The following is a 12,871-nucleotide window of genomic DNA, read 5'->3' on the forward strand; positions in this document are numbered from 1 at the left end:
CAGTTAAAAAATGTAAATACAATGCTGGGTGGCAAGGTCACCTTTGAATGACCAGCTGCACATTCAGTACAGGAGGAGTGGAGTAATACAATGTGAAGATCACTTATGCTGAGGGCAGGGTCAGGAATAATGTAGTTTAGCAACAAAGGATCCACGGGCACAAAAACATACAATACGTATAGTGCATCCGAAATCAGCCCAGGTGGCCCACCCCAAAACCTCAGGGGGTGCTGGGGTTACTCTATAAATTCTCACGTGACACGCCGATATAACAGCAAAGTAAACGTCTGTTATGGGAGAATTTCCTCTAGTCTAGTGAAAACAAAACAGACATTTATACACAGAAGCACCATGCAGAGGATGCACCTGCTGACTAATTAGATTCCGAAAAACCGGACCTTTCATCCCAGTCCAGAGGCAGTGGGTGACGGACCTGCCTGTGCATCTGGGACAGCGAGTCCCCATCACACAGCTGTCTCCCCGGGGCCCCACCACACAGCTGTCTCCCCGGGGCCCCACCACACAGCTGTCTCCCTGGGTCCCTGCTACACAGCTGTCTCCCCGGGTCCCCAGCACACAGCTGTCTCCCCGGGTCCCCAGCACACAGCTGTCTCCGCGGGGCCCCACCACACAGCTGTCTCCCCGGGTCCCTGCCACACAGCTGTCTCCGCGGGGCCCCACCACACAGCTGTCTCCCCGGGTCCCTGCCACACAGCTGTCTCCCTGGGTCCCTGCCACACAGCTGTCTCCCCGGGTCCCCAGCACACAGCTGTCTCCGCGGGGCCCCACCACACAGCTGTCTCCCCGGGTCCCTGCCACACAGCTGTCTCCGCGGGGCCCCACCACACAGCTGTCTCCCCGGGTCCCTGCCACACAGCTGTCTCCCTGGGTCCCTGCCACACAGCTGTCTCCCCGGGTCCCCAGCACACAGCTGTCTCCCCGGGTCCCTGCCACACAGTTGTCTCCCCGGGCCCCAGCACACAGCTGTCTCCAAGAGTCCTCATCAACAATCAAATGTCATAAGAGAACCATGATTTCCCACTAGAAAGCTAAGAAAAGAAAACACTGAGATGTCACGAAGCTCTTTGGCTACAGTTTCAAAACAGAATCACCTGTGTGGAAAGCAATGTGGATGTTTTCTCTTTCTAACATTAATTTGTGAAAACACTTTCTGAGCGGGGTAAACAAACAGACACCGATGTAGTGGCACATGCTTGGCTGGAAGGGAAACAAGTCAAAACCCAGGCTCTCCTCCCAACCCTCCATGCTAGGTGCATTTCATTTCCATCACCTTTCTGCTGACCAAGCCAGAATCGCTGGCGTGCTGCAAAAGAGGTGTTCCACAAAACCCGAGGAGAGCAGAGAATCATTTTCTTTTCTTTTACTGATGCCCACAATGCCTCGGTCAAAGGAACTCATTCATTTAGCTGGACTTGGTGAAACAGAATGTTGTTCAGACAAAAATGAAAGGTTTGTGCCTTGTCTAGTTAGCATTCAGCATAGCAGCCAGCAAACTTCCAAACTTTCCCTTGAAGTAGCCCTAATTTCCTGATACCATCCAGGCCAAATAAAATGCTAGCCCAGCCAGCGTAGCTGAACGGCAAATAGACCTCAGCCCACCCAGAACATTTCAAAAGGGGGATGACACTGTTTGACAAAACCTGAGTGAATCTGGACTCAGTTTGTTCTGGATTAAGCTATCATTGAAGCAGAGGAGAGGTCCATGGTAAGATTAAAGAGAAAAGCATAAGACATTCCACTGCAGTGGGGTTAGGGAGTCGAGACAGCGTTTATCACAGCTTTCGGACGGACTCGGCAGAAAACTGGCTTTGAAAGACATGATTATATTTCGTATTTAGGAAATGTGAATGTAAAGGCACTTTCACCATACTGCGTCAAATCGAGAGGCCGATCGAAAGAAAACTTCATACAGAAACCACAGCAGTTCCAAAACTGACCAAAGCTAGCTTTAAAGTAACGGAGATTCTCAGTGACTATAAGCAATTCATGACTGCAGATAAAAATAGTTTAATGAAATACATTTGACTTTCTCATTGTCAGAAATAAAACACATAAAAATAAATGTTGGCATTCCTTTTCGCCATTACAGAGTTTCTGAAAAATCCTTAATATTTTTATCATATCATCAATAAATCAGAACTATTGATTTAAGAGAAGAACAGTTTTAAAATGGAACACAGAGTGGTGGGGTGGAAAGAGTGTCAATAAAACCCACCGGCATCTTGATGTCACCACCACTCTCCCCAATCTAAGAGACAAAGCAAGCAACATGGAAAAATCATAAAGGGCCAAGGGATATGCCAGCTCCCCAGATAATATTGTGTTATAGAGAAACAGTAAATTAAATACCGTACATAAACCTAAAGCTCATAAACACAACCTACTGAAGTCTGAGCCCATGCAAGAAGATAAAATAAGCTGAGTTGTGTAACAACTAACAGTTCATTTTATTATTCTTTAACATTTTCCCTGTTCTTCGTTGCTCCATAAACCCTCCCGAGCCCAGCCCCAAACTCTGTGAGGATTAGACGACCAAATCCACACTGCCACATAGACACTGTTCCTGCTCTGGAAAACTTTACTCTCTGCTATTACCATACATATCTTATTAGCCATTCTCCTCACCTATTCATTTGAAGACAAAACAAACACAAAGTCAGGGTCCAGCCGTTTCCACAAATTGATGGAGAAAGCTGTTCCCATTCCCAACCACCATGGAAATGCTTACCTTCCACGGAAAAGTCTGTTGGCCAACATGTAGTTCATCGAAGTCTTATACTCCAGATAACCACTGAGAAACAGAGACACAGGTAATGAAAAAATGACAGCCATTATCACTACCACAAGCTGCTCCCAGCTTCAGCATTTTCTGTCTAATTTGAAACGAATGTGCTACAATAGGGCTACTGTGCTACTCAATGTCATATGGCCCCAGTCATTTCCAAGACCACTCAGAAACATGGTGTAAAAACAAATAAGAAAGCCACAAATCCCCATTACTAACAGGCGCATAAAGCTAATCAAGCAGCAAATCCCTAATATAGGAATATGGACCGTAAGCACAAAACTGGATTTCCCCCTAACTAGGGGGTTTAATGCTGTTTCGACCATAAGTCATTGTGGGATTTCAGCCATGTTTGGGGAAAAACATACAGATCTAACAACAGGGCAGGCAGAATACAGATATAATACCCGTACCAGTCATTACCCTGCTAATACCGGTGGTTAAATATAAAGAGGTATGTTAAGCACTATAAACTGGGTGGTTTGAATCATGAATTCTGATTGGCTGATAGCCGCGGTATGAGGCCTTATAGCACGGGTATGACAACACATTACTTTTCACTGCTCTAATAGCATTGGTATTCCAGTTAATCAATAAGGCATGCTGTGGTGTGGATTATGGCCAATACACCACGACTAAGCGCCGTATCCAAGCACTCTGCAATGCACCCTACCTATCTCTTAGCCGTGGTATATTGGTCATATACCATACCACCGCACACCATAATCAGACAATGCTGTGGCACTTCGATTTTTGTATCTAGACAGTGTTAACAACTACGTCCAATCTACTATTACCTGTACAGTTCCCATGTCTCTGGAGTGGGAAAGATTCGGATGAACCCACCTCGTCTCTCATCCTCCTCTCTTATCCTTCTCAGGACTTTAACCTGCCGTTGATAGGAAAGCTCATGGCTAGAATAATATTTGAAGGATGAATAATGTCCCCTAATGTAGATGTGTCATGTCCACTGAAGTGGGTTTACCTCCTCAGCAGTCAGGCCCAGGGTGCTGTCCTCCTGTTTACTTCCTATCTTAGGCCTGTCAGTGTCTGTGCTGTTGGCCGTGGCGGGTCTCTGTCGCTGCAGAAGTAGAGGGAAGTGGACACAAAGGTATACTGACACCGTCCATGAGCTCTCCAGTCAGATACCTGTTTAACAAATCAGCTGTTTGTAACCAATGGGGTGTTAAGGCAAGTTGGCTGGCTGGGTTTAATTCTTACTTTTGCCTGCCTGGGTTCCATATAGCAAATAGGCTCTATGTTCGCTAGCTGGCATTCCTCACTCCTCCTCAGCGTGCATTAGCATGGCTGATTGACGACTTTGGCACGCAGATTTGAGCCCAAGCCAGACAATAAGGGCATAACCCCAAAGGATCACAGAGAATGTGTCATCTAAATAGCGGGGGGATTACTTTGAATTTGTCTGACTGGTAGGGGGGGATATGATGGCAGCCAGAGACTGACAAGGCCTAATCCCCTTAAATAATCTCAACTCCTGCTCCCAATCACAGAACAGTATGGAGGAAGAAGACAGGGTACCCAATCACAGAACAGTATGGAGGAAGAAGACAGGGTACCCAATCACAGAACAGTATGGAGGAAGAAGACAGGGTACCCAATCACAGAACAGTATGGAGGAAGAAGACAGGGTACCCAATCACAAAACAGTATGGAGGAAGAAGACAGGGTACCCAATCACAGAACAGTATGGAAGAAGAAGACAGGGTACCCAATCACAGAACAGTATGGAGGAAGAAGACAGGGTACCCAATCACAAAACAGTATGGAGGAAGAAGACAGGGTACCCAATCACAGAACAGTATGGAGGAAGAAGACAGGGTACCCAATCACAGAACAGTATGGAAGAAGAAGACAGGGTACCCAATCACAGAACAGTATGGAGGAAGAAGACAGGGTACCCAATCACAAAACAGTATGGAGGAAGAAGACAGGGTAAACACAGGAACCCAGGATTCATTAACTGCCTCCCTGACAGGACTGCTTTAGTGGCCATATTGTTTTGCTGCGTCTGTAACCGGCTGAGGCACTGCACACTTTTACTAATGGTATAGAATATAAGACCTGCATTGCAATGCTCATTCATCAGTCTCGGCAAAACCAATCTACTAAGGACAACTTGATTAAAAGCAGACCATGACACATAATCAATAGAGAGTACTTTGGAAAGTAGGAGGAAAAGCTGAATAAATGACGCTCAAAACGAGAGACTAAAAACGACAGGTGGTCAAAAAATGAAGTTGCTTTCTTACCAGCGAGTGTAAAGGCGGCGTGGCGGTGAGGCAGAGGGAAAAGTTCAACCAGGGTTAGTGTCTGGATTACAGGAGGAGGCAGGACAACTTACCAATCCAGAGTGAACACTGGCTGACTGAGTGGAGAAAGGGCGCTAAGAGAAGCAACGGAGTGTGACAGTGAGATGAACGTCAGCTGCAAACCACAGCCACAAAACGCACAAACGTCCAGGGCTTGCTACAGCCCGGCACATCTAACTGGGCTCTGTGTACGATAAAAGGTGGACAGACTGATGGGGCGGAAAGAGAAACCGGTCTGATCTGACAACATCCCACCAGCAGATCCCGGCCCAGGCCGCGTGTCGTAGCAAACTGCAGTGAGCCAAGTGTATTAGCTGCCATGGCATCGTTAAGCGACAGGGCCTAGTGAGCGCATTAATCACTTGATTAAAAATGATAAAATAATAATCCACAGAGAGCAGCATTCGCAGTGCCGATGATGTAACCCTGATGTCAACAGAGTAATTGCATTAGCAGTTGTTTTTCATGAGAATGATTTTCCATAAGGGCAAAAAGGGCTCAGCTCTAACTGTGACAGTACAGTAAGGGACCTGATATATGTTTTCATGACGTTAGGTTACATTGCATAAAAAGACTAAGACATGTATACTAGTGAAACAATAAGGAAAGATATACCTGTGCTTTGTGGGACTTTAGACTTGGGTCCAGAGCTACCCGTTCAGAGCTGGTTTGTCGTAGCAGGGGGTCCTGACAAACAAAGCCTGTAGGGACATGAGAAGCTTGAATTAGTAAAATAACAAGATGCTAGAGACAATTTGCTATCAAGAGCAGCAAAGCACATGTAATCCCATAATAAAGATCTGATTCTGATACTATAATTTGTGACATGAATACGGGCCCCAAGCTTGATCCTTCCACACTGTTTCTGACACTCCCAATCATTTACACCCTGACGGACAAAGTGAGGATTAAAAAATAAAATAAAAAACATTACAGTTCACCTTCATACTTTCCTATACAAAGTGACGGCATAACGTATTATAGATCAGATTCATTGACAGCTCAGACCCTGAGGTGATTTGAACCGCCTCATCCAAGCCGTCAGGTAAGAATCAGGCTCTTGCCACGTTCTTGTCTAAACGCTGCAATTATTACAAACATGGCTGACGCGGAACTGACAGCTAAACACAAGGGAAAAATGAATACTAATGGCACACTGTCATTATTTACAGAGCTGGGATGAAGCCCAAGTTTTAGGAGCCAAAAGCGTTAGGGTTTGTTTGGTGAATAATAGATGGGGTATGTTTTACATGCCACTGCTCATTTTCCCCAGGCCCACACTAATGCATTAGTCCAAAGATAACTGGCATATGCATGATTCCCTCCTCTCACTTAATGAGCATGAAGGATGGGAGGGAGTTCCAGCTGCATGCTGGCTTCCAGTCTCCACCGTCATTTCCACTGATGCGGACATACGGGAAGATTAAATCAGCTGTACTCGTAGTAGTGCACACATCATTGTCCTTTGCTAAACTCTGGAAGGAACCGGATGAGCACAAGAAAATGTGTCTTTTTCAGCTGTGAATTGACGTTCCTCTGAAATATCTCCCACAGCTCCAGACAAACTGGTTACCTGAGTGTATTCTTTGTATGCGCAGGAATGTCGCGTTAAGAACATCTGTGGTATGGCCAGCGTTGATCCCTGCCTAGGGCTAACCATTGTTTTATTGTATTTTATATTTTAGAATCTCACACTGCATTTCTCAAGACAGCTTAAGGACAACTATTCAATTTCACCCACAAGTCATTAAATGCAAATTAATAAGTCTGAGGCCTCATTACAGTGATATCCGATAATTATCTAACATATATTGTTAACATATATTGTTAACTAAGTGTGCAGAAAAAGTCCAAAACAACATCTCTCCGCCTCCAAAGGCTAAAACTCAGCGTCAGGCAGCAGGGATGGCCGATAAATTAATTTCTTCCTTTGCAGTAAGAATGTGCTGTGGAGAACCCTAACAAACAAGAGACACTTTGATGAAAAACAAGCGTAGTGGAACCCGCTGCAGGCTACATCCTGTGAATAGCAGGAGCCATGGCCAACAAAGTTTCCATCTGTGCTGGCACTCCCCAGCTCGGCCCCAGCCCAGTTCACAGGTGGAGCAGCCTCCAAGGAGACATCGCATGGGGACTGAGTTTAACCCACGGAGCCACGTAAGGCCACTGATAAGCAGCCTGCCTACAGTGTCAACGAGGTGATGGGAACATGCACTTTACAGATTATGCTTTGAAACAAAAAGACATAGGTTATGATTTTCTAACATCATAAAGACCATGCAGTTCACAAAAAACAGCCGGGTGTGTTAGAAACAGGAACATTTTAGCCAAGAACATTCAGGTTTAGCAGCCTGACCAAAGCCTTGGCATTGCCCACTCCCCAACCCCAGTGCATTAACACTTTATTAATGTGCAGAGGAAGAGAGAGTGTGACTCACCCACAAGAGAAAACATGTCGGATATCATGCTGGCCTTTATTTTCAGATCCAGAGGAGCGTCGCTGGAAATAAAGATTCAAATCATATAAAACTAACAAATATTTTATTGACATTCATTAAAGTCATCAAAAGTCCATACTGCAAAATAGCACAATACACCCATTCTCAAAACCAAGGGCAAACCAAAACTATGAAGGAAAAGTCCCCAAACTGACATGGAAAGAACTGCTGAGATGTATTAAGCAAAACCTTGCATTAAGCATTAGGGTATCAACAAACTTAGTGTAAATCCTCAAACATGCCATCTTCTAAAGTGCTGTATTAACATGTTTATTCATAGAGCTCAGCAGATTATGTTTATGACTTTATAGAAGGAAGAACAGAAGTGTGTGTTTGTCTCAAGGAAAAGTAGTGCAACATACAAATATTTTCAGAGCAGAGTAATGCTCTCGAAGAATAACATTTAGGGACCAACTGCTGAAACGAAATCAAAGATTGAAGATCTGGCATAAGCATCTGTGTGTCTAATGAACCGTGAGATTATGACGTGATCAGTTAACAGCCACTAACCAGGCCAGAGAGGGAGAAAGGTTGACTTCCAGGAGCCACGGTTTGAGGTTGGAGTCGATGAGCACATCAAAGCCGTACAGTTCTGTAGATAAAGCACACACATAATGAAGTTTCCAGAGGACCTGGGGAGGGGGGGGATTTGTCATTGGAAATAAGGGCCTATTGTAGCAGTTTGTTCATTGGGTATCACGGAACATGACAATCACCAAATGCATTAGTATAAAACTGCCATTACCTGATTTTACATATATTGCAATATAACGTCTATAGACAGTTGCAATAAGGCCATAAAAATTTTTTAAAAAAGCTTATTTCACATTTGTTTCTAATACCCCCAAGTGTCCTAAAATAAAGATTTAGATTAATCAAACAGGTTGATGGTTCATGTTAATCATAATGTCACATAAGAGCGATTTTTTTCACATTTTCTTCTCAAGTAAAAATAGAACAATAAATACTTCAAGGGTCTAATTTTTGTTCCCACAAACTGGCAGCTGATGAAATGGTTGGTTTTTCTGCTACTGATAACATGGATATTAAATATCCAATCACTCAGAGAGAAACTACAATAAATGTCTGCTGCTAGTGAGGACTGGTTGCCTGCATTGCATTAGCTAAGTAGCCTATATTTATATTTCAGCCCCAGTGAGCAGCTTACATAAGAGCTTAGATGAGAAACATATTTCTGAACACAGTACTTGTGCACTGAATAGGGCTATATGGTTAATTCCAGAAAACTAGAGTCGGCTTTTAATATGGAGATACATTTGAGTCTTTTTGTTGAGAGCAAAACATTTTACTTATCATTTAAAAATAATTGTTCTGAAAGCGAAAAAGAGACTTCAAACCCAAAAAAGAATTGCTATCAAATATTTTGTAAGTGAGCGCAAAACTTTATGCGTTTTATTTACTTTATTACTTCCTTTGTGTCAGAATGAAAGTATTGGTGGTGGCCAAACTAACACTCAAAAAATGGCTGGCCAATGGAGAAGCATCATCCACACCTGTGCCCGCCCACAGCTGTGGGGTCAAAAGGGCAAACGAAGAACTAGCATTTCAATCAAAAAGGATTTTCAAATACATTTTCTGTTCTCTAAATATATATTTTTCATGAAATGTATGAAGTCTTGTGCTCTATTAAAACATTTTTGATTGCAAATGTTTATTTTTTTGATTGAAAAGCAACAAAAAAATATTTCCACAAAATGTACCTCCATATTTTGACAACATTATTGTAAAATCCTTCTGCCACATCGGGCGAGTGTTGCTTGGTCAAAATTGGAGTGCACACTTAGCCTGCACCATAGGGTCCCACCTCAGTCTTCAACTGTTACAATCTAGACCAAGCTGAAGAGGCTTATGACGCAGCAAACTGCTGATAGACCCTGATCTCCAACTGAGCTAAGTTTGGAAAGTTGGGGAAGTATTTTCCAAGCGCAAGGGATCTGAAGACTCAGACACCCATATGTTCCACTCCATCTTCAGCCTGGCAGAGTGACACAATAAAGGCTTTTTTACTGAGCAGTCAGGGAGTTCCATGTGGACAAACTCATCCATCCCTCTCTCTCCTTTTACTGTTATAAAACAGCAATGTCACCACAGTGTGACGGATTAACCCTGTGGAGGTTCTTCTCACCACCACTCCCTCAGTCAATACTCCATCACTCCGCCTGGGGCGAGTCCCTTACCTTAAGCTTACAGGCCTTTGTTGGCTAGAAAACAGCCTTTCAGAGAGACAGGGCATAGCTCTGGCGGTAAAGACAGAAATGATTTTACTCAGTGGTACCTCAAAAGAGTCTGTTTCCTGAGGTTTTTTCTGAGGCCAGAGGTTGGTGTTTTGAAAACTGTAAGCTGTTTATTCTAGTGTTAGCAGGTGAGATAAGTGGAAACACAGAGCCTACACTACTGTTCACACAGTCTTTGGTGGAGGAGTGATATTATAGCTCATGTCTAGCTTTATGCATACATAAAAATTTATGGATTTTCCCTATTTAGTTGATGATTTTCTAACACTAGTAAAAAAAGACAGCAGACATCCAATTGTAGGATTTCAAGAGTATACCAAATCAAATGCTCTTGTTAATATGATAAGGATTACAAAAGATATACATTCTCATCCACATTGTTTTTACTTTGAGCAAAAACATTAATCATATTATTGCCAATGCCAGCAACATCAGTAGCAGGAAGAGCACGTCTCGGTAGGGATTGGACAGTGGATAAGTTAAAACCCAATGGGTGTTAAGCGAAACGCAGAGATTTTCTTTTCCACTTTGTGATTTATCCCCCGTTTGTTTTTAAACAGGAAGCAGGCACACACGCATTCAGCCATAAAACCCAGTGTAGATCTCTAAGGCTTGGGGAACAGAGCACCGGAGAGCCTCACCCACGGCGCCACAACAAGGAGAAAAAGAAAAGCCTTTCCACCTCGTCACTGAGCAGAATCCACACACCACGCATTTTCCCCCAATTAAGAGCAGACGTGGCCTCTGTCCCATGGGCCCCTGGAGCCGGGAGCTCCGAGACACGTTGGTTCTGTGGCTCGACCGCTGCCTGGGGAGTGCTGTTAACACAGCCGCAGAGAAGCCACAACAGCCGTCAAACCGGGAGAACATCCACAACAGCCGTCAAACCGGGAGAACATCCACAACAGCCGTCAAACCGGGAGAACATCCACAACAGCCGTCAAACCGGGAGAACATCCACAACAGCCGTCAAACCGGGAGAACATCCACAACAGCCGTCAAACCGGGAGAACATTCACAACAGCCGTCAAACCGGGAGAACATTCACAACAGCCGTCAAACCGGGAGAACATTCACAACAGCCGTCAAACCGGGAGAACATTCACAACAGCCGTCAAACCGGGAGAACATTCACAACAGCCGTCAAACCGGGAGAACATTCACAACAGCCGTCAAACCGGGAGAACATTCACAACAGCCGTCAAACCGGGAGAACATTCACAACTGCCATTAAAATAAAAAAATGAAGACAAAGTGATGGGAGGGGGGACGATCAAGTGCTTTTTACCACTGGATGGGCGCAGTTGGAAACTCACAAGAGACAGCACTAAAACAGTGCTCTCCCCGCCCGGGAGAATAACTTCATGGGTCTCACAATAACAACATAAAGCATGTTCTTCAAGTGGGTTTTGTTGTCAGGCATCACAAATTGGATTATTATTCGCAAATAGCAAACTTATGTTGAATTTGTTTCTCTAGATTTACAGGGAGGAGCAAGAAGTTCGATGGCAAAGCTGTGAAAACATGCTTTTGAGGTAGCAAATAAAAGCATGGCACAGAGTCTTCACGGATAAAAAAATAATAATAATAATTATGATAAATGATTTAGACTCATAACACAGGCTAAATCCAGTGTGAAAAACATTGGGCAGGAAAGAAATGCACGACAAAGAAATGTAACTAATATCTAAAAGGTAGATAACTGCTGATTCCCAACTATGTAGTGGAATTAGGCTACCTGACAGTGTTCTGTAATATGTTCAGTGGAATATATGAGCAGCATGTGGAATGTTTTGTGTGTAATAAAATAGGCCTTTGGCTTGACTAATCAGATCTCAGTCAAAACATGTCTTAATCAGCATCTCTCAGTGAAAAGCCTGTCCATTAATCACAAGGCATGGTGGTGAAGGGCAGCATGGGTGGGATTCTAGACTCTTCCGCCCACCCCCACACACTTTACCAAGGAAAGTTAGGAGGAAGAATGTTTTTACTCCTTCCCACACCAGAGAGAGTAATGGTAGGTTTTGTTACAGTTTAGATAGGCAGAGATATTTGTGCAAAATGCGCAAACCCCATCTGAAAACAATAAACACTATATTAAAAACCCTGAAATAGCTCAGAATAAATTGCGATGAGTTCCAATTAAAAGGGGCGTCACGGCAATTTCTTGACCTGCCCCATAAGGGGTAAAGATTGCCTGCTAACGCTGAACAATAGGCCCTGTTTCAGTTTCACACTGCCCTCTTCAGCCAGAGTTATTCATCTGGATACATCACAGCCTACTAATGTTTTCCCTTTTATTGGTGCATGGCATCACTGCTCAGGACCATTTGAGAGCATGAATTAACATTGTGTTCATATTCGGGAGGTAGGGGGAGACGGAGAGGAGGAGTTTAACAGGAGCTGGGACTGGGAGAACACGGCCCCTTTGTGGTTTGGGTTGATTTGATTTTAGAGAGAATATAAAGCACACAGTGATGCTGGGCCGTCTTGCTGGCCTGGACTCCCGGCACTCATGTTCTACACTGGCTCCTACATGTCTCCACAGACCCTGTCACGTATTTAAAAAAGCAACCGGCCCACCTTGAGAGGAGGATAAGAAGCGAGGCAGCAGACTGAGGGTGGTCCTCTGGAACTGTCAGGACTCGAGCCGTCACGGTCCTCCTTTGGAGAGTACATTCGGCAGACGCACTGCGGGTGCTATCATTAACAAGCTTGTCTGAAGAACTAAAAACCTCCCCTCACTGGTGAATTTATCTCACGACGGGTAATGGGTATGTTTGTTGCAGTCCACTGCATCTGTCTATATGGAAACACACTGCCTGTGTGTCCTGTGCGTGGGCCTGAGTTCACCTGTGAGACAGCACCATGTCATGCCCCCTAGTTCCCTGTCACTCCAGAGGACGCAGGATCTCCGTCGTCAACTTGCCCTAAATCGATTCACTCCCATCAGGCACGTACGAGGGCGGGATTAAAGCTGGA

General features: G+C 44.3%; 1 protein-coding gene across 6 annotated transcripts in view; it reads right to left on the bottom strand.

The window, feature by feature from the left end:
• ttll5 (tubulin tyrosine ligase-like family, member 5) overlaps positions 1–12,871 on the bottom strand; it is a 62,057-nt gene that overhangs the window by 40,047 nt on the left and 9,139 nt on the right. For 3 of the 6 annotated variants that reach the window (XM_029125701.2, XM_020054142.3, XM_029125702.2), the window contains exons 13-20: positions 8,145–8,226; positions 7,575–7,636; positions 5,752–5,837; positions 5,169–5,210; positions 3,792–3,887; positions 3,604–3,695; positions 2,750–2,812; positions 2,237–2,269 (exon numbers count right to left, since the gene is read on the bottom strand). In XM_029125701.2, coding sequence (XP_028981534.2) covers positions 2,237–2,269; positions 2,750–2,812; positions 3,604–3,695; positions 3,792–3,887; positions 5,169–5,210; positions 5,752–5,837; positions 7,575–7,636; positions 8,145–8,226 — 556 coding nt within the window. The remainder of the gene's footprint in view (positions 1–2,236; positions 2,270–2,749; positions 2,813–3,603; positions 3,696–3,791; positions 3,888–5,168; positions 5,211–5,751; positions 5,838–7,574; positions 7,637–8,144; positions 8,227–12,871) is intronic. The other 3 variants (XM_034297550.1, XM_029125704.2, XM_029125703.2) reach the window with 3 other exon arrangements.

Source organism: Esox lucius, chromosome 15, assembly GCF_011004845.1.
Source record: "Esox lucius isolate fEsoLuc1 chromosome 15, fEsoLuc1.pri, whole genome shotgun sequence".
NCBI classification, from domain to species: Eukaryota; Metazoa; Chordata; class Actinopteri; order Esociformes; family Esocidae; genus Esox; species Esox lucius.